General features: G+C 50.1%; 1 protein-coding gene across 24 annotated transcripts in view; it reads right to left on the reverse strand.

Annotated features, from left to right (window-relative positions):
- Nucleotides 1-21,289, reverse strand: part of KCNMA1 (potassium calcium-activated channel subfamily M alpha 1) — a 730,059-nt gene extending 708,770 nt beyond the window's left edge. For all 24 annotated transcript variants that reach the window (XM_044239898.1, XM_044239897.1, XM_044239893.1 and 21 more), the window contains exon 1: nucleotides 20,692-21,289. In XM_044239898.1, the coding sequence (XP_044095833.1) occupies nucleotides 20,692-21,075 (384 nt within the window). In that variant the 5' untranslated portion in view covers nucleotides 21,076-21,289. The remainder of the gene's footprint in view (nucleotides 1-20,691) is intronic.
- Nucleotides 21,290-22,407: the final 1,118 nt, after the last annotated feature.

A 22,407-nucleotide genomic window follows, 5' to 3' on the forward strand; every position in this document is an offset into this window, starting at 1 on the left:
ACAATTAGACAACATTTGTTACATATCAGCTGCTACTCTAGGCAATTAACACATATTACACTCTCCCAACAAACTCATGAAGTGATTGCTCTTATTAGTCCTACTTTCCAGGTGAGTAAACTGAGGCCCAGAGAGGTTAAGCAACTTGCCGAAGGTCTAAACGTCACCAAGTGGCAGAACTATGATTTGAGGCTAAGCCGTCTGGCTGCAGAGGCCCTGCTCCCGACGACAGCACTGAACTTAGAGGGACAAGAGATGCTCATTGGGGCACGCAGGTTCTGGTCTGCTGGGTTTTAGAAAAGCAACCACGTTCTACTCACGTTATTGCTCATGTTTGGTCCCCCGTTGTCTCAGTGATGAACTCTTGAACTCACTCCACTTAAACATGAAATCTGAAGGGCGTGGGATGGGGTAAAGTGAGGTGACATTCCCAAGGGAGAAGCACTTCACTATGGGGAGGAAGATGAGGGACCCGGAAACCAGCCTCTGCCTCCACCCCTGCCATGCTCTTGAGGGTCCAGGTGAAGAGCCAGCCAAAATAATATTCAACGGGGAAGACAGCTGAGCGGCAGTCACAAGGCAGGGCATAGGCAACCGCTGTCAATGCCTCCCCCTTACCGTGGTGGAGAATGAGGGGCAACCCCATCTGGTAACAGCCAAGATGCCTTTGATCTCTCTGTTCTCTTTGGAATGTGGAGAGGTGGGCAATTTACCCCCATGCTCCCCTTGCTCTAGTGTCTAACAAGGAGAGACGCTGGCATGTTGAAAGCAGTAACAAGCAAGCTTTCTGGAGCCAGAAAACTCTGAGCTGGAATGGAGACCTGCCACTTACGAATGGAGACCCCTTGGCCAAGTGCCATAACCACTCCAAGGCTCAGTGTTTGCTCATCTATAAAATGGGGATAAGGGTCATAATATCTCAACATAGGCTTACTGAGAGGATTAAGTGACATAAAGAACATGGAGCGCTTGACACCATTTGTGACATCCAGCAGAGCCCAGGAAACATCAGTAATATTAGCAGGACGTAGTAACAGTGGCAGAGGCAGCTTTGGATGGCAGAAGCCCTCACCCCAGTTTTCCCCCAGCGTGGCCACTCTGGAGTCCCTTCTACAGTCTGGATTCTTCAAATCCATTTCCTACTCCTTCTGGGTGCCCTGCTCCATGTCCCAGGACCCCTTGCTGTTAAGATACCAGTCACTAAGTTCTAGTCAATGGACCAGCTGGGCAGAAGTGATGTGAATGGTTTCCAGGACTGCTCCCACAAAGCCACCCCTCATGGTCCTTATTTCTCACTCCCCTTCTGTCAGGGGATCCTTGGATGCCAAGGATTCAGCAGAGACCATCGTGGCCCCCTAGAAGATGGCAGGTCCATCCACAGGTAGGAGGCAAGGTTCCCAAATCACCGTGTGAAAAAAGTCCCATCCCCACCTCATCTCACCCCACATACACCACTAATGTCACTTTATATAAGCAACACATAAACTTCTACTGTGTTAAGTCATTGACGTGTTGGGGTTGCTTGCTACAGTAGCTAGCCTTGCCTGACTCATACATGTAATTAATCATGCCTTCAGATGGACTCACAGGTCCCTGTTGACTCACTGCTTCCGTGACCACTGCATGCACCAGAGAGTCTACATACCATAATGCGGCTGTAGAGAGAAGTCAGTAGCTATGACTGGTTAGGCATGGTAAGCATGAGGAAGAACAAGCAGCAGCAACTCAAGAAAAGCAGTGGAGGGACCAATGGTCTAGAAGAAACAAGACAGCCCAGAAGGAATATCACCTGTGCTCATGGTCAACTACAAGTTCTTCATAACAATAGTGTAGTGTCCTGGAAAGAGCATGGTCTTTGAGGCCATGTAGACTAGAATCCAGGTCTATCCATGACTTCCTTAGGAAAGTAAAACTCTCTGAGCTTCAGTTTCCACATCTGCAAAGTGTGGGAGACAGCCCCTGCCTCTGTGTTCCAAGACACCATGTTGGTATCTTGAAACTAGCCATGGTGGGGATATTCATACCATAGGAATTGGCAAATGCTACAAATAGGCATTTTCTTCCTAGAGATTAAACAACTCACCAGCCCATCAATGGATAAACAGGAGTCAGCTAAGTAGAATGGGAGAGGAAAGACAAGGAAAGAGAATTCCAGGCAGATCAAAGATATCTGTGACAAGAAGAAAGTCCCATGTGGCTGGATCCAGAGCATTGGGGAAGAGAGGCTAAGAGGAACCCAGGGAAGGGGCCAGGAGCCAGATCTGGTAGAAGGATCATCCTACATGATAGCTATTTGTTCTAGTCATCTATTGCTGCATAACAAATCATCTCAAAATGTAGTGGTTTAAAACCATCATTTTGTTTACCAATTTTAAGTCAGGAATTCGGGAAGGGATGAGCTAGCTGTAACATCTTTGATTGTGTCAGTTGGGGTTGGAGGATCCATTTCCAAGATGGATTCTTCCCACCATGTCTGGTGCCTTGATACTCCTTGGAGAGTATCTCTCCCTACCCCTCATCGTCATACAGCACCTCAGACTCCAAGCCTATCCCTGTAGCTTGGATTTCACAGGATGGTGATCTCAGGACAATCAGACATCTTTTTTTTTTTTTTTAAGATTATTTATTTATTTATTTATTTGACAGAGAGAGATCACAAGTAGATGGAGAAGCAGGCAGAGAGCGAGAGAGAGAGAGGGAAGCAGGCTCCCTGCTGAACAGAGAGCCTGATGCGGGACTCGATCCCAGGACCCTGAGATCATGACCTGAGCCAAAGGCAGCGGCTCAACCCACTGAGCCACTCAGATGCCCAGGACAATCACACATCTTATACATGATGGCTGGCTTCTCAAAAACCAGTGTTCCTGGAGACCCAGAGGGAACCTGGAAGGGTTCTTCTGACCTAGTCTCAGAAGTCCTAGAGTCATCCCCACCTCTTTCCACTGGTGACAAGCAAGTCACAGGCTAGATTCAAAGCAGGGAGATACCCAAGAGCATGAATACCAGGAGGCTTGGTTTGTCAAGAACCTTCTCTGAGGACTAGCCACCCCACCATCACTGACTGGCAGACTGGCAGCCCCCGGAAGCTACACAGGTCAGAAAAGGAGAACTACCAGCCCTGTCCACAAGGGGCAGCAGAGGCATTATGCTCCACCAGGATGGGCAGAACACACAGTGGGGAGGGTCAGAGGACAGAGGAAGGCCTGGCTCAGACAATGCAGTGCAGAAGGCTTCCCAGGAAGGTGACACTCCCAGCAAGTGAGCCAAGCCCCAAGAATGGGAGAGGTAAAAAGTTAAAAGGGAAGGTGTGAGCCATCCCTGAGGTCACACCCGGCCTTCTACCACACCTGGACCACCCATGGGCCAGGCCAGGCCATCTGCACACTTCCCAGTCCATGCATGTCACTCAGCCCTGGGCACTCTCAGGCAGCAACACAGCCAAAGCAGCTCCTGCCTCTGCCAGCTCATCACTAGGCCCATGAGCCCCGTCCAGTGCACCAGAGCTCAGGGAGGGGCCGTGGGGTGTAGACCTGTTTACTCTGGCCCGACCTCCTCACCCAGAACCAGCAGGCACCACGACCAGCAGAAAGGCCAGTTATGCAAGCGCCCTGCAGCAGCCTGCCAGCCCCAGAGATCCGGCCTGGCCGACGGGCCCGGTGGTGATACCGCTGTGGCCTACCGGGCAGGCCTGGGCTCCCACAGCCATTTTCCATATAGGTGCAGGGTGCTCTGCTGACAAACACCTGGGGACAGCAGGCCGTGGGAGGGAGCTAAAAATAGCACAGTTGGCAAAGGAAAGGCCTTTTCCAAATCCTCTGGATCCTGTTATTCCTCGTGCACAGGCCCTAGGGACACACACAGGCCGGCCCCCAGCATTCGCTCTTCTCCAGGGCAAGAACAAGTGTGGGCGCCAAGGAGCCCTTTTCCATCATGTCAGGACAGCACCATCGTCAGAAGTCATGGAAACAGCCTGTCCCAGAGCTGGGCCAAGGCTGGATCCACTTTCACACCCCTACATCCCCAGTGGTCTCTGTCTGGCCACCCCCTCTCTGACCAATTCTCAGAGTTCTCCACCTCTTCCAGACCTCAAGTTCTTGATGTTTCTCTGACTTGTTTGGCCATTGAGAATTAAGGGCCTTGCACTTTTTAAAATTTCTTACGTAAGTGTATACAACCCAGCTAGACACTTAGAAAAGCCACCTGTGTGGACGTGTGAGATGTACACTGCACAATTCCAGGGGCATCGGTCATGACTATGACTGGTGAATGGTGCCCCCAGGAAGCAGGTAGTGTGGGTACTGGCATTGCCCAGGAGGAAACAATGCCTTATACAAGTCTGTTTCCCTGGGAGAAGGACAGCCATGCTAATAAAGACTCACAGACTGACCACTTCGTCTCCTGCTTCCAGATATGCCAAGCATGGGCTCTGGCAGACGCAAGTCCACAATACCCAACGGTCTAGAAAGAAATCCATATTGTGATACAATAATGTATTTCCAGGCTGTGGAGGTGGAGAATGGCAAGGAATCGATCTTTCAAAGGCAAGGGAAGATTCATAACCACTGCATGAGTTAGCCTACCTTCTTTTGAGCGCACAGATTAAATTCTCTGCCCTACTGACATCTGAAATGTGCTTTATTTAAAACAGACTGGGGAATTCAGATATAGTTATATGCTTTTCATAGAATTCCCATTCTTTTAATAACACAGTTTCAGAGTTTCAAATATGAGCAAATAGCATGTGGGAATAATAATGCATCACGCCACATCAGGACGCTTACATTTACAGTTTAATGACAAAGCTTTGCCTGTGGGTGTCAAACTTTTCCATTCTTCATGCTCTCCTGCAGGGGCATGCACAAATACACACATACCATACACACCTCAAGATTTTAAAAAATACACTTGAATTCAGCACCCTACTCCTAATATCTCCTGTGCATGTGTTAATATCAAAAACAGTGGTTGTGGGGTGCCTGGGTGGCTCAGTAGGTTAAGTGGCTGCCTTCAGCTCCTGTCATGATCCCAGGGTTCTGGGATTGGGCCCCACGTCAGGCTCCTTGCTCAGCGGGGAGCCTGCTTCTCCCCTTCTCGCCATTCCCCTTGCTTGTGCTTGCTCTCTGCCTCTCTCTCTCACTCACTCTGTCAAATAAATAAATAAAATCTTTAAAAAAAAAATAGTGGTTGTATTCAAAACTTCAAGGAAGACTAATACTTGGAAACATGCCCCATATTTATTCTGCACCTCCAAATACCCCCCAAAAGAGAGATATGGCACATGTGCCATAGTTCCTAAAGTCTATGTATTATCTGATATGAATCTCAGAGAAGCCCTAGAGTTGTGCAGCAAGCAACCTATACAACTGCACACAGCATACCTGCCAATCAGGTAGAGAAAAGGTGATGATCCCATGTTCCAGCAAGAAAGAACAAGACTTAGAGAGATTAAAAGGACTAGATAACCTCTAAGGTTCTTTTCTATCTTCACAGGTCAGAATTCTCTGAATTTGTCTAAGGGATCTCAGACCTCATTTAGGGACGATGCAGGAATCTCCACACACCAGCTCTTCTTTTCAGTCCTATCTATTCCCCCATGTTTTCCCTCACTCTGTGGCATGGATGAGCTTGCAGGTGTACAGGGCAAGGGGGAGACACACAGGCTCCGGTGCCTGCCTGCCTGGACTCAAACCTGACTCCACCCCTCACGCCTGTGACCCTGGGCAAGTTACTCAATCTCTCCATGCCTCAGTATCCTAATCTGTAAAGTGATGGTAGCACCACCATCTTACTTATCTTAAGTAAGATAATATGTGCAGGGGCACCTGGGTGGCTCAGTGGGTTAAGCCTCTGCCTTCAGCTCAGGTCATGATCTCAGGGTCCTGGGATCGAGCCCCGCATCGGGCTCTCTGCTCAGCAGGAAACCTGCTTCCTCCTCTCTTTGCCTGCCTCTCTGCCTGCTTATGATCTCTGTCTGTCAAATAAATAAATAAAATCTTAAAAAAAAAAAAAAGATAACATATACAAAGAGCCTAGATATCACCAGACACATAGTAAGCACCCGAAGTCTGTTATCCAAAAATTCATCTAGATATATAGATATATTCTATGTGCCTCAGTGTTCTGATCTATAAAATGGGAATTATAAACATGGTTACTCCATAGGACTATTTTGAAGCTTAGCTAAAATAAACATAAGGAGCTTAAAACAGTGATGCATGGTAAGTACTCGAAAAAAGAGTTTGTTATTAATTTTCTTCCCTAAAAAGTCCGTTACTCCAGTTCACATGGACTTACCAAAACAAAAGCACCAATAAGGGTAGGGAACCATGCCATGTCTGCGGAGGAGGAGCACATGGCCAAGAAAGGCCGTCTGAGAGCGGACTGCTGTTTGCTACAACAGGTGACAGACAGGATGTATTAGAGATTAGAGGTCTTTGTTGTAAATTGGTTCTTCCTGAAGTCAGGAAGTACAGTACAGAGGAGTGTAGGTGAAGAGGCGCCCGAGAGGTGGGGAGACAAGCAGGAACCGCTCGCTTGCTGGTTTCTCTTTTCACCATTAGAATCCTTTGAAAGCCCTGCCTTGCATTTAAATAGCACCATCCCCTAGAGATGGCTGTTTCAGCTTCATTACAGTCTGTGTTCATAGAGTACAAATAGAAACCTTTGTGATTTTATTAGTTTCCATGCAACTCAGGAGAGATTTGCATGATAACATTTCAGCTCCTGACTTAAAGACGGGAGCAATTAAAAATATAGCGCTGGCACTGCCTGTCACCAGAAAATGAAAAGGTACCCAGAGTGGTAGAAATCTCTGTCGTATCTGGTTCGTGGCTATAAATCAACCATTCAGTACAGCAGATACAATAACTACCCTCTCAATTTTCAGTTTCGTTTTGTAAGAAATACTCGCAGGATGTCCGCACCCCCGATATGAGCGTAACGACATGACAGACAAATCTAAAGAAGGTCTTTTGTCCGGGCATCGTCAAGCCCTACACACATCGCCAGTTCATGCGGTAACACCCAAAAGCTATCTGGAACCTTGCAGATCTGTGAAGCGCTGGTGTCATGTGTCTGTGACAAGTTAAAATACAATCCGTGGCCCCCGGTAGCATGATCTTACTGATGTTATGTAACCCAAGACGACTCGATCCGTTGTCCTGTACTAGCCGCTCACAGTTTGGGGGCGGGGAGACTTCATTTCAGAAGTTATTCAGAGTGTGGGGATCCTCCCTTCAGATACTTGCTCCTTTACCACGGAAGCTCTGATCATCCCATCCTGACTTCTGGAGGCTGGAAGGCTCCATGGAACAGAGCCAAGAGGAGCATTCTCACTCCAGGGTTGCCTTCTGGGGCAAGTCAAGGAAAAGCATCAAAGTAGGTTGACTTGCCCAACCGTCTCTTTAATGAGAGGTTCCTTTTTATGCCCAACCTCCACAAGGCCAGCCTATCACAGCGCACCAATTACAGTCTGTAATCTAAGTCATCTTCAGCCTTGCCACCACACCAAAAAGTATAACTAAAACCCCAACAGTGATGTGGCTCTTTCCTTAGAAGTAATAGCAGTGTCCTAAAAGCCTACTTCTGAGATTATATTTTTTTTTTAATGACAAGTTTGAGGGTATTCCCAAAAAGGTCTATATTCTTAGATCGTAATTCTTAAATATGCCACCTCATCAAAGCCAGTACTGATGTCTCGGGGACACATCAGTCCGATTTCACTCTCGTGATTTATAATAGAACCAGAGCTGTCCGTCTGCCTTGAATGATTTGCTCTTGCGTTCTTCATCAGGGACAAATGATAATTTTAATTTTTATTTTTTTTAAAGATTTTATTTGTTTATTTGACAGAGAGAGAGAGACCACAAATGATAATCATTTGCCCCACAAATGATAATTTTAGAATCTGAGGGAAGAAGTGGTTATATATTGAGATCACTGAATCAGAGAACATATAAGAAAACTGAGGCCCAGCGATAATGACTTGCCTAAGACACTAGAGCCACTCATAGGTCAAAAATCAAAACTCCAGGGGCGCCTGGGTGGCTCAGTGGGTTAAGCCGCTGCCTTCGGCTCAGGTCATGATCTCAGAGTCCTGGGATCAAGCCCCGCATCGGGCTCTCTGCTCAGCAGGGAGCCTGCTTCCTCCTCTCTCTGCCTGCCTCTCTGCCTGCTTGTGATCTCCGTCTGTCAAATAAATAAATAAAATCTTTAAAAAAAAAAAAAAATCAAAACTCCAGCAGCCTTTAACTTCACTCTAAGAATAGACACTGTTGGGGCACCTGGGTGGCTCAGTGGGTTAAACCTCTGCCCTCGGCTCAGGTCATGATCTCAGGGTCCTGGGATTGAGCCCATATCTGGTTCTCTGCTCAGCAGGGAGCCTGCTTCCCCTTCTCTCTCTGCCTGCCTCTCTGCCTACTTGTGATCTCTCTCCCCTCTGTCAAAGAATAAATAAAATCTTAAAAAAAAAAAAAAAAAAAGAAGAAGAATAGATACCATTAAACCAGGCTCCCGGGGCAGAAGGAGGGTTGTTCTGTCTGTTCTCAGTGTGGACACCATCTAAATCAAAAGAGGTCAGGCTGGGTGCTTCTCATGGGGCTGCCATTTACCAACCCCTAGAGGAAAATTACTAGCTGCCCCAAGGACAAACATGAGCACCACAGTGAAGAATGTGTCTGGGAAGAAAATGTGCCCAAAGATAATGGGAGGTCATCTCCAGGAGGTAGGGTTTGAAGGAATTTTTTTTCTTTTTTTTTTTTTTTTTAAATTCTGGTAAAACAGGCATAGCATAGAACTTAACCACCCTAACTGTACATCTAAGTGTACAGTTCAGGAGTAGTAAGCACATTCACATTGTTGGGCAGAATGTTTCCATCTTGCCAAACTGAAACTTGGCACCCATTACACAACTCCCCGTTCCCCCTACCACAGTCCCTTGTAACCACCATTCTACTTCTATCTTTACGAATTTGACTATTCTAGGTAATTCATATAAATAGAACCATTCAGTATTTGTCCTTTAGTGCCTGGCCCATTTTACTTAGCATAACATCGTCAAGGTTCATCTATGTTGTAGCATGTTTTAGAAATTCCTTTCTTTATACGGCTGAATAATATGCCGCTGTATGTATATAGTACATTTTGTTTTTTCATTCATCTGTCAGTGAACATTTGGGTGGCTTCCACCTTTTGGCTTTTATGAATAATGCTACTATGAACATGGGTGTGCAAATATCTTCTTTTGGATTTGGACCCAGAAGTGGAATTGCTGAATCATATGGTAATCCAATTTTTAATTTTTTTTTTTGAGGAACTACCAAACTTTTTTCCACAGTGACTGTATCATTTTAGATTCCCATCAAGAGTGCATAAGGATTCCAAATCCTCACAGCTTAGCCAACATTTGTTACTTTCTGAGTTGTTTTTTTTTTAATAGTAGCCAGTGGGTATGAGGTATCTTTTTTTCTTTCCTGATGCCTTGCTGTACATTGCTACAATGAATATACAGTCCACTTACAATTAAGGATAAAAGTATAAAACACTGCAGTTAAAAAAGAAATCTTAAAGATGGATGAAAGACCTCAATTTAAGACTCAAAACCACAAAACTGCTAGAAGAAAACACAGGCAGTAAGCTCCTCACATCAGTCTTGGCCATGATGTACTCGATTTGACACTAAAAACAAAGGCAACAAAAGCGAAAATGGACAAGTGGAACTACATCAAACTAAACAAACCTTTGTACAACAAAGGAAACCATCAACAAAATGAAAACGCAACCTGCTGACTGGGAGAAAATCCTTGCAAATCATATATCTGATAAAGGGTTAATATCCAAAATATGTAACGAACATATATAATTCAATAACAAAGGAGAAACAAAAGCAAACAAACTGATATTTAAAAATGGGCAGAAGATTTGAATGGATACTTCTCCAAAGAGGGCATCCAGAAGGCCAACAGATGCTCAACATCACTCATCATCAGGGAGATGCAAACCAAAACTACAATGAGAGGCGCCTTGGGGTGCTCAGTGGGTTTAAGCCTCTGCATTCTGCTCAGGTCATGATCTCAGCATCCTGGGATCGAGCCCCACATAGTGCTCCCCACTCAGCGGGGAGTCTGCTTCTCCCTCTCCTTCTGCCTGCCACTCCCCCTGCTTGTGCTCTCTCTCTGCCTCTCTGTCAAATAAATAAATAAAATCTTTTTTTAAAAAACTACAATGAGCTCTCACCTCACACCAGTTAGAATGGCTATTATCAGAAAGAGATAACATGGCATGGATGTAGAGAAAAGAGAACCCATGTACGCTGTTGGTGAGAATGTAAACTGGTGCAGCCACTCTGGAAAACACTATGGAGATTCCTCAAAAATATTTAAAAATAGAATTACCATATGATACAGCAATTCCATTTAGGGGCATTTATCCAAAGAAACCAAAAACACTAATCAAAAAGATATATGCACCCCCATGTTCATTACAGCATTATTTACAATAAGCAAGATACAGAAACAACCTAAGTGTCCATTGACAGAGGAATGGATAAAGAAAATGTGATAGATGACAGAAAGACAGACGGACAATGGAGTATTATTCAGCCATAAAAAAGAAATCTTGCCATTTACCATGGATGATACTGAGGGCATTATGCTAAGTAGTAAAAAATAAGTCAGACAGAAAAAGAGAAATACCATACGATCTCACTTATATGTGAAATTTCCAAAAGAAAAAAAAAAGGGTCAAAGATAACAGAACAGACTGGTAGTTGCCAAAGCTGGGAAAGCAGGGTGTGAGAAATAAAGATACAAACTTGCTAATATAAAATCAGTAAGTCATAGGGATCTAATGCATAGCAAAGCAATTATTATTAATAATACTATGTTGCATATTCAAAAATTGTTACAAGAATAGATCTTAAAAGACCTCATAGCAAGAAAAAAATTCTGTAACCATATATGGTGACAGATACTAGACTTACTGTCGTGATCATTTCACAAGATATAAATATCAAATTATTACATTTGTACCTGAAAGTAATATAGTACTGTATTCCAACTATACCTCAATTAAAAAAAAATCTTATGAGGAAAATAGGATTGAACATGAGCTTAAGGAAAGGTTGCCATTTTTAAGACTGAAACAAACCACTGACTTCTCTTGTGGGCTAAAGACACCATTCCTACACCCTTTGAGAATCTTACACTGATCAGCTGTGGCTGAAACAATCCACAGGAGAAATGGCCATAATTCATGGGTAGACAAAACAGTTCCTGGGAGCCCTTTCCTAAAACACTTTATGAAAACTATGCCCAGATGCACAAAGAAGAAAAAAAAAAAAAAAACAATGTATATAAAGCTGTTGTCAGAAAATGTTGGTCATGAAAATCCCCAGCACTTGGATAAACCCGGCCATCTTTCAAACCTTCCTACAAGCCTGAGACCCCTTTCTCTGAGTTCTCCACTTGAGGATCACTGGATACCCACTTTTTCCCCTTCCAGAGCCATAAAGGGTCTATACTCCAAAGTCACATAAAGGGAAAACAAGTCAGGGCAAGTTCTCCCCAAGAAGGGCAGGTTCTCCCCAAGAAGGGCAGGGTTCTGCTCCTGAATAACAGGTACAAAAAAAGATCCCCATGGGGCCTGGGACCCCAGTCTCTGAGCCACGGGCCACCCAGGCTCCATACTATCACTTAGCTAGACAATACTTCTCACTGGAAGTGCTAAAATCTTCCAAAAGTGAAATCAATCCTTCTACTGGTCTTTACATAATGCCTCACTCCTTGGAGGTAAGGTCACTTACTCACTCACTGTCCTGACTCAAGACGAAGGTGCAGGAACTAAAAACAAAATCCATCCAATTACATATTTAACCGACCTCTAACTCCCAGAAGAGAAATTCTGTGTTTCGTTGTGTGAACAACTCCCTCTACCCCTACTCTCCCTCGCCTTCTCCTCTTCAACGTTCTCTTTTCTTTTCTGGTTTCTTTCTGTTACACAGAATAGGAGAAATGGCGACGGTAGTATATGGAAGCCAAGAGAAGAGGTAAGAAGAGTGTTTGGGAGAAACAACCCTTAATCTTAAGAAGAAGCTCTACTTAAATGGTGCAAAAAGAGCAGAAAGTCTCCTTCAGGAACAGCCAACACCTAAAAAGCAGAGTTCAACGGAGGCGTCTTCACAAAGGATCCACACTCTACATCTGGATTCCAGGAATGGCCCCAGAATCATATCTGCTCCCAGCCAAGCCCAACACTGAACTGTGAAGGGAACTAAACGTTGGAACATAGTGCATGTGTCACCGACAAAAAGGTAACCTGAAGGCCGGGGCACAGCCAAAACCTCCACCCATAGCTTCCAACAAGACCAGACACATTCTGGAGGGTAAATGACCAGAACCAACAGTGAAATGGGCCACTTTCCAAACTTTGGGGAATAGGACAAGGAGAACCGTCACAACCCCTGGTGAAGGACACCAGGAAATCATTAAGAGAAAAAAAAAAAAGTAGCCTGAGAAAGGGAGACGCCCCAGCAATATTGCCGATTTTAACCACCACCCAGCCCTGGGCCTTCTTGGGCTGGATTTAGAACCTGAAATCTATCATCCACCAAGATTTGTTCTGTGTGTCATGGAAACAGACCAGAAAAAAAGAGGGGTAGTGCCAAGAGAAAGATCTTTCCATTCATTCCAAAGTGGGTTGTCCTCCATGAAAGAGCGGCCTCAGAAGATCGTGAACAACTCCAACCCCTCTGATCATGGCGCACAGGGCTCCCAGCACTGGCACTGGGAGGAGGTGGAACCCAGGCCCTAAATCTCCCTTCCACCTCTATGCCTTCGTAATGCCATGTGCTTCTAAGCTAGCGAGATCAAGTCCCTGTTTGCTGTCCACTGATCTGCCAACTTCAGTCTCTGCTCCCAGACTCGGCAGGAGTCACTATGGAAAAAGAGAAGGAAGGAGGGAAGGAAGGAAAGAAGGAAGGAAGGAAGGGAGGGAGGGAGGGCAGCAGGAAGGAGAGAAGAGAGGACAGGCATTTCAGCTAATTACCTTTGAAATGTCCAGAGTAAACCAGATCTGGGGCCCTCGGAAAACCAGGTATGGAGGCCAATGAAACAGCAAGGAGAATACAAAGTGAATGAGATGTCTTAAATAATTTCGCATTTGGCCATGTAAAGAAGCATTAGTCATACAGGTAATGAGATCTTACAGGGAGATGAGGATGTTAAGTATATCCATTCTGGACCTAGAGTGTCAACTACATTTCCAAATTGGCAATTAGACAAAGACAATCACCAAAGAACGCCGAAAACAAAGCAAATTCCATCTTTCGTTATTCTGAAGCTGCCTTTCCCTCCCCTGCCTGACTCATCCAGCGCACGAACACCTGTCCATCAGGAACTAAAGCCTTGCTGGCCACTGGCTGAGAGTGGTACAAGTAACTGAAACCCAGGAATGAATCAAACGTCATCGTGTCACCAAATCAAGGCCCTCCCTTTCACCCAGACTTTTTCAGTAGCTTCTAATGAATTACCAGAAAAAGCAGCAAAATGTATTTGCATCCACTGCACTCCCACCCAGCCCCCAGCTCAGCACTGTGGAAAGGGCCTTCCCAACACAGGTGTGTGCTTGTGTTTATAGGACTCAGTTCCTGCCCTCAACGGGTTTGCAGGCAACTCAGAGACCAAACATCTTCATGCCCCAGGAGAACACAACTGGTTTCTTCCTCTCACCCTGTCACAGAAAATCACAACGGGGTCTTCTTTTTTCCCTGGCACCAGCTCGGTTTTGGGCTCGTAAAAGCAAGATCAACAACCACAATCATAACTGTAACATTAATCTGAGGACCTTTCTGGACACTGTGCTAAGCCCTTCTTCATTCTGGCTCTGATGATGCTTTTGGCTGAGAGTTTACTCCAGCTTCTCCTCTTTGACAATGGAACGACATAAACAGAACATCACAGGGGAAAAGTCCCTGACAGTGGGAGCTGCAAAGGACCGTGCTAAGGTGACAAAAGGAGCTCCTTTCCATGTCACCTGCTAGAATCCTTCAGAAGCACAGTTGGAGGAGGGAAGGCACTGGGCTTCCCCCCACCCGCCCTGGTCTCCCCACACTCGGGATCTGTCTTGAGTCCAACCCTTTTAAGCTGAACCCTCCATTTGGGAAGGCCCACCCACGTCCCTGCGGAAAATCAGGCTTGAAGTTCTGCTGCCCGCTGACTTTAAGCACCCAGAGGGAGCGGCCAGCAGCCGGCTTCCTGGAGCTTCACCACAGTGCAGCCCTGGCGACACCACGAGCCTTTAATTTAGCAAGAAGGTGGTTTGGCTGAGTTGGCCTCCCGGACTTCGGGAAGCCTCACCCCTTGCCGTGTAACCGACTGGCGCGAGGGAGAGCCCACACATTGCTGGGCGGGCCACACACAAACCACATTCTGTACCTCCTCAGAACACGGCCCTGGCAGCCACCCCCCACCCCCCAGACCAGCAGCGCTTGTGGGTTCCTCGGGAGCAGGCACCCAAACAGTAGCTCTCGCAGGAAGGGCCCAGACACAGCACATAGCGGCTCAGGGGGGCCTGAGCCCAACCCTCTCAACCCGGTCTGCATAGCAGGGACCCACTAGCCACCCTCTCCCACCCCTGTCTACAATACCTCAGAATCACAAGCTGCATTTTAATGGCTCTGCAGGGGATTCCTATGCATAGTAAGGTGGGAGAAGCCCCAGGACTAGACCAACAAATATTCTCTCTGGCCCTTGGAAGCAGAGATCTGATATCCAACTGAACGAACATTCCTTGAGAATTCTACCCAGAATGCTAGGACATCCCTGCTCTGAAGCTCAGATTCCTTCCCTGCGCGCCCAGAGCCAGGAGTCCCCCCACTCAAGAAGCGTTTCCAAAAAAGAGGCACTTTCGGTCTGCTCCCTGCAGGGTCCAGAAAGGCTGTGGAATTTCAAAGGTCCTGCATGAGGCCTGACCTTGTCTGATCCCTGGATTCATGTCCACGAAGGCCAGGATCCCCCGCCGGGCCCGGGAGCTGCAACGTCACTGCATAAGGGCAGTCCTTTCCACTGGAGCCACAGAGGCAGCCCTCCAGGGGCTCCATGGCTCTGAAGGCCCAAGAAGGTGGGGTGGGCTGCTGTGATACGCAAGTTGCCATGGCACCGCCACCGTGAGCTAGGACACCCCAGCTGCCCACTTCGAGCAAGGGGTCCTGGCACTGCAGTCCAGGGCCAGCCTATTTCAACGGCACACTTCTCTTGCCCTAGTGAGACAGAGAGGGAAACCCAAAGCAAGCACTTACTCCCCACTACCAGGCACCCAATGAATGCCCCATCCAGGAAGAACAGTAGCAAAGCAAACAGAGGTCCACTTGGTCTTGGCCTTGGAATTCTTTCTGCCCCACGCCAAATGATAGGGCAGCTCTTCCTTTCCTCTGATGCATGCTGGGCTACGTCCCCAGCACACCTGGAAACAGAGTCAGCCCAAGGCTTCAGGGCACCAGTGTCCTCTTAGGAAAGTCTATAGAATAGGGCTAGATAGAGTACCTACCCCACAGGGCTGTGCTCTGTGACAACCCCCAATTTGCAGCTGCGGAAACGGAGGCACAAAGCAGCAAAGTCCTTGCCCAAGGTCATAGGGTGACTCTTGGGTACGCCACAGCTGGCTTGATGGCTGGGCAAGTCAGCCCAGAGGGAGCACAGTTATGCTCAGCTTAACCAATTTCTCTACCACAGGACTTCTCCGAGCCTGTGATGTGACTCTCCAAGGGGCTGCTCAGGTGTGCCATGACTCGCATCGTTTTTCACAAGGTAAAGGCAAGTACTCTCCTGAACACACTTTGGGAAACACTGTTCTGAGGAAAGCTGATGCAGGTACAGAGAACCCTGGCCAGGGAACAGTGACATCATCGGACATCATCAGGGAATGGTGATATCATCAGACATCATCAGGGAATGGTGACATCATCAGGGGAACAGGTCTGTGAGCTCCGGACTGGGGTAACAGGGATGGATGTGGTCCCTTAATGGTTTGACATTGGCCAGCCCTGCCCATCTACCAAACAGCTCACATGGTCTAGGTCTACCACGCCTAGACCCACGGGGTCAATATAGTCGACACCAGGCCACTGAGGTCCCCACCATCCAAACAGCCGTCGTCAAAACACAGGAGCCCTCACTGGCTGCCCCGCCCCACCCCGCAGCCTGCAACGGCAAGAGCCATGAGCCCAAATCTCGGTCTGACCCGAAGTGGTTGTTGGACCCACGGACAGTGGACTTCAGAGTCTAGAGGTTCCTTCTGGGCCAGGAAAAAAGTTCTATGTGCTGCAGTCTGTGCCCCCCTGGGGCCAAAATCGTTGAAGGAATCGAGGAGAAAACAAACTGACCACTCCACGGAGCTAGTTACAGGGAGCCTGCTCAGTGCCAGGCACGGGCTGGGCACTCTATACCCACGGTTGTTACTCGTCATATGCATCCTTCCAAGGACGCACCATTATGCTCCTTCTACACATGAAGAAATCAAAGCTCCAGATGGCTGCCAACCAAAGACGCCCTGCTCATAAGTGTGAGATCCCGGATCGGCACTTGGGTCTGACTGCCCAGTCCCTCACAGAGTGTGCATTTCCACAGAGAGAGCCAGGAATGGGAAGCAAACGCCCTCTGCTCGAGGGAAGGTCAGTGGGAACTCCCCTGTGACTGGGACCGGAGAGCTTCTCCAAGGCCACCCTAAGTGATCTGACCAGAGAGAATTAGCTGAAGGTCGTCCAGTTGCCGGCAATCTCCAGGTCGAGGTGAGGCAGCAGGGCCAATCTGGACTCAAGAATTCTGAGGCACTGGAGCTCCGGCCCTGATTGGATACGTTGGACCAGACCCTGGGGAGTTACCAAGCCATAATGGGATCTGATATTTATATTAGTCATGAACCTGACAGAGAAAACGTGTTGTTTTCTCAGACATGGCCATGGAGATGACACCTCAATAATTCATTACATGCACACCGGGCTTGATTAAGCCCAAACTTCTACAGGGAGGACAGCTCAGACTGAGAGCGGGCGTAAGCCTGGGCCTGGCCACGTTCAAGTTCCCCAGAGGAAGCCACAGCTCCCTCAGAAAGCTGCCCTCGGTTTCCCCAGACTAATCTGAAGAGAAGCAGACCATGTGCTGGAAGAGGAGAAGGCGGGAATCAAGACGCAGAGGCACTCCAAGGCTGAATTCCTAAAGAATGTGCCAGAAAAACTGAAAAACACATTCTGGGCTAGAAACTTTTCCCATAGTTTCTCAACTCCTTCCAAGCACTGACACTGAATCACAGAGCAAGAAGGGGCATCAGAAGCTGCAGAATTTAATCTCCACATCTTAAACACAAGGAAAAAGAGCCCAGTGATGTTAAATGACTTCTTCAAGGTCACAGCCCTCTCCAGGCTGCCTAAGCTGCTCACTGTTCACTACAGTCTCAAAACGTCACAGCCTCGTGAGGACAGACCTCTGATGAAACCCAACAGAGAAAAACAATAATGTGAAAAAGGACAGCAAAGAACGCAGTTCTGGATGATTGTGCCCAAGTTCCCAACAGGGGAATATGTGATTAGTGCTCTCATTCCCCCTCCAAAAAAAGTCCACATACCATTCTTTCCAAAACAGTAAAGTCACTCCCCATTTGAGATTCAGAGGCCAAAGGTGTGAATCAGATGAGAAGCTCCATGAGACACGCCCATAGTCCTGGCTTCCTTTGATCAAAAAAGATGGTGCTCTCCCAGAGGCCAAACACTTGTGATGTCAGGACACCCTGTGGAAACGGACCTCCCATGGAATTTCAGATGCTAGACACCTGCCCTCCGCGGGACCCTAGCTCCTGGTCAAACCATCTCAGGACTGAATGAGGGTGAGGACGAGCACAGCTGAGGGCCGACAGACTTCTGTGCATAAGCAGTCTCGGTTTGCTTGGGAAGCTTAGCTAGCACTAAAATCATTATTCCAAGCTTAGGCCAGATGTATTCTTCTGTACCGCACTTCGACAACTATCAAATACTGGAAAAGTGAAAAGAATGAAGAACAAGGGCGCCTGGGTGGCTCAGTGGGTTAAGCCGCTGCCTTCGGCTCAGGTCATGATCTCAGGGTCCTGGGATCGAGTCCTGCATCGGGCTCTCTGCTCGGCAGGGAGCCTGCTTCCTCCTCTCTCTCTCTGCCTGCCTCTCTGCCTACTTATGATCTCTATCTGTCAAATAAATAAATAAGATCTTTAAAAAAAAAAAAAGAATGAAGAACAAAACACCAGGATGGCCGTAAAAAATACAGCCCTCGGGGGTAGAAAGAAAAGCTCAGAAAAGGCCTAAGTTCCTATTAAGGAGCTGGCTACGCATGGTTCAAGCGACCAAATCAACGTGCAGTTGTTAAGAGATTCTGGGCGTGTTTTAAAGTGCACGCTAATGGTATTAAAAGTGACCTGACCTCTGTTCGGTCCTCCACTCGCCTCATAAGCTCCCAACCAACTGCAAGCATCTCTCATTCCAGGCTGATTTTTGGTAGAAACTTCCAGTTATGACAACTCAGCCCGCCTCAGAGCTACAAAGTATAGCCTAGTAGACAGGGATCGCTTTTTCTAATGATCATTGCCAAAAATCTCTTTTCTTGAGATGATTGACACAAGTTATGCTTGGTCATCATTTATGAAAGAGACTCTGTGTGTGAACAGTCCCATCAACATTTCCTCCCCGGGATTGCCTTGACATCCATGGACCCCTAGGGTAAAAGGGCGTGGAAGCGGTGTTTAAAACCCCACCATCACAAAAACACCACAACTTATTTTGACTCATTGAAAAAGTTTTCGTTACGATCGAGAATGCCCAATTCCTTAAGGATGAGGAGGTTGTTAAAAACTGCTCCCAAACCACTTCGTGGTTTTGAACATTTTAGATGCCCACGACCAGGAGCTATCCCTCCCCTAAGGCCAGACATGGACTCTCAGTAAAGGAAAAAAGCAAACAACTCCAGGACTGAAGACCGTGAGAGGAGGAGATGAGTGAACAGGTCTACGAACAAGGAGTTAAGAAGAAGGCTAAGGCAAGAAGCATGGTCTCGGGGTCTCATGGTTCTGAGTCTGCTTAGCTTGTTTGCGTCTCTGGAACGTGGGCGGTTTCCCACCTGGACAAGTAAGGAGAAACCTCTGTGTGGAGGAGGTAACTCCAAAGCTGCCTGGCCAACATCTGGAAGCCTCCGGAGAAGTGGGAGGAGGAGGAAGAGAGAGATGGCTTTTATTTTTCTCCCTTATTTCCAATACACCAGTATTTTCCAAAACACAAGTGCGCTGCCACAAAACACAGCTGAGCTCCAGCACCCAGCGCGGTGTATAATTAATGATCAGGAGAGAGAGAGCCTGGGTTCCTCCTTGTCCTTCACCCACAGCCCCTGGCTTCCCTACTTCCCATAGCAACTAAGGAGGCTGCTACAAGTTGCGGAGCCCTGTGGAAGTTTGAGGGGTCCTGGCATTAACTTTACTAGAAGGTGTGCGACCCAGACCTGCCTCTACCTTGAACGGGTCCCCAATTCCCTTTGATCTCCCCTCCCTCCGAAAAAGTTGGCGCCATGAAGTCCCCTTACTCAAACACAAAGCAGTTCGGTCCCTCTTTTTTCCAGTTCTTTCTTTTCCATTTTGCAGTTTTCTGTGAAAAACTGCCCCAGCCCCTCACCTTCAGCCAGTGCGTGGAGGGGGGTGGGAGGGGAGGACATCTCTAGGGACACGGCGACAGACCAGGCAGTCAGCCTAGCAACCATACTTAAGGTGTAGTGAGCCTCGGTGGTGGTGGGCGTCTCTGCGCCAGGAATAGCTTAAGCCGACATCCAGCCACCTCAAAAGCGCCGGGGAGGAGGCTCCGCGCGAAACCGCGGCCTCGGAGGCTCTCGCGCGGACCTCCTTGCTCCAGCTCCCCGCCGCCGGCGGCATTTCCGGGGACCTAGGGAAGGTGGCGTGGGGGCGAGAATACAGAGGCTAAAGAACTTGGGGCGGGGTATGTTCCACGAGAATAGCTAAGGGATGGGGAGGAAGGTGACATCAGATGTGCGACCTCGCCACATTCCTAAAGTGGCAACCTCCGTGGGTTGCCTCCAAAACTGGGATGCAGCTCCCCAACTTTCCCTCGCTGTCCCCGAGGTCCCCACACTTCCTCTGGCCAGGTTCCTCCCCCGGGATTCCCCAGTCCAAAAAATTTTCCTCCCCTGCCCTAAGGGTTTCTCCTGCCGTCCGACTCCACGAACTCGTCTCCCCAACAGGTTTCTGGAGTGCGGGCCGACGTGCTCCCCCCTCTCCCACCACCAGGAGCCCGGCCGCGGCAGGCGAGGCGGGCGGCACACGCACCGGGAGGCGCCCCCGCGGCCTCGGGCCCCGCGTGCTCCGCTCTCCCTACCCCGCATCCCGGCCCCCGAGCGGCGCACGTTCCCCCTCACCCCCGCCCGGCCCCAACCGCAGCCGCCCGCGACCCCGCCGTAAACAAGGGGACGGAACTGGGCGTCCGCGTCCCGGAGCGCACCGGTCGGGGGCCACTCCTCAGCCCCGGCGCGCCGTCCGCCGCGCCAAGCCGGGCGCGGGGAGAGCGGAGGGAAGGGCGGGCGGCGCGGGGAAGGCAGGCAGGGATGGAGGGCGGCACGGCGCGGTGAGGAGCGAGGAGGTGGGCTGGCGCAGGGGGCGGGCGCCCGGGGCGCGCGTTACCTTCGTCTTGCCCCCGCAGTGGCAGCAAACGGTCCACAGGTACTTGAGCGTCCGCCAGAGCAAGATGATGAAGAGGCCCCCGAAGAAAGTCACCATGGAGGAGGCCAGGAAAGCCCACCACATGCGCTGGCCCCGGCTGTCGCACGGCACCTCCATGGTCACCGGGATGATGAGCGCATCCATCTTGGGCTCGTGGACCGAGGACGAGGAGGAAGAGGAGGAGGAGGAAGAAGAGGAGGAGGAAGAGGAGGAGGAGGAGGAGGACGCGTCTAGGCTGAGATGGTTCGCGTGGATATTGCTACTCATTCTAAGACTGCTGCCTCCGCCGCCGCCGCCGCCGCCGCCGCTGCTGCTGCCGCCGCCGCCGCCGCCACCATTTGCCATAGCTAGCAACGGGCAGCCGGCGCAGGGGCTCGGGGGAGCTCCTCCCGCCGCCAGCGCCACCCCGAACACCCATCAACAGCCATATTGCTGCTACTGCTGCCGCCGCCGCCGCGGAGCGCGGAGAGGGGGCGGGGAGGCGCCTGGGCTCGGGGCGCTGTGCGCGACCTGGCGGGGTGCGCCGAGATATATACGGCGGGCCGCCGCCGCCCGCCCTCCCCCCGGCCGCCCGCCGGGGGGGAGGGGATGGAGCGCGCGGGCAGCTCCCCGCCCCGGCCCGCGCCCCGCTCGCCCGGGGCTACGCTGGCCCCGAGCGCCGAGAGCCAGGGGGCGCCGCGGGCCGCCCGCGCCCGGGGTCTGCGCCGCCCCCGGGCCCGCCCCGGGTCCACGCGCCGGCCCGCCGTGCGCCACGCGAGTGCGCTGCGCTCGGGACCGGGACCCTCCCCGCGCGCAGCCGGCGCCGCTCACCCGCCGCTCCTGGCTTATTAGGCGGCAACTAGTTAATAATGGGTAATCAGCCCCCTCCTCCGGGACGCCCCCGCGTTAGCCAGCCGTGCCCGGCTGCGCTCGGCTCCCGCTCGCCACCCCTGCACGCGTCGGGCCACGGAAGGTCCGCGGCGTCCGGCTGCCGGGCAGCCCCGGCCGCTAGCCCATGCCCCCCGGGATCCCTGAGCCGCGTCGCCACGCCGCTGAGCCTCCTCGGCCTCCGCTCGTTCTTCCTCCGAGCCTCCTCCGGCTCCTCCTCGTCTCCGTCCTCGCCGCCCGAGCCTCTTCGGCGCGCTCCCCGCGCTCCCCGCAGCCGCCAGCAGCGGCAGCTGCAGCAACTGGAGCGGGCGCGGGCTCAGGCCGCCTGAGGCGAGAGGGGAGGAGGCTTGCACCGCCGGCTCGCCTCGGCTCGGAGCTGGACCGGGGGCAGACTGACCCCTCGGCGGCCCCCTGGCACGAGCCCCTGAGCCCCAGAACGCAAGGTAGAGCGCCCTGAATCAAGACTCGGGATCGGGCGCCTCTCTCCAAGGTGCTGCGCCCCCAGCCGAGCAACCCGGGGGGACCCGAGGAGGATGGCGGGGCACCTATGGTCGGCCGTTTTTGCCAAAGGATCCCCCGGTGGGGAGGAAAGGAGTGACCAGCTATCGACACCACAGGCCGGACACCCCCCAAATTCTCGGGCTTTGGGAGTGAGGAGGACCCTTCTGGATATACACCCTAGTTCGACCCCCTCTGGCCTCTAGTTCTCTCTTCCCTATCCCCTTCCTAAGTGCCCCAGTGCCCCACGCATAGCTGGAGGCTGGCGGGTGGTCTTTGGCCCTTGATAGCAGCAGGTGGTTTTTCTGCATT

Source organism: Neovison vison, chromosome 2, assembly GCF_020171115.1.
Source record: "Neovison vison isolate M4711 chromosome 2, ASM_NN_V1, whole genome shotgun sequence".
NCBI classification, from domain to species: Eukaryota; Metazoa; Chordata; class Mammalia; order Carnivora; family Mustelidae; genus Neogale; species Neogale vison.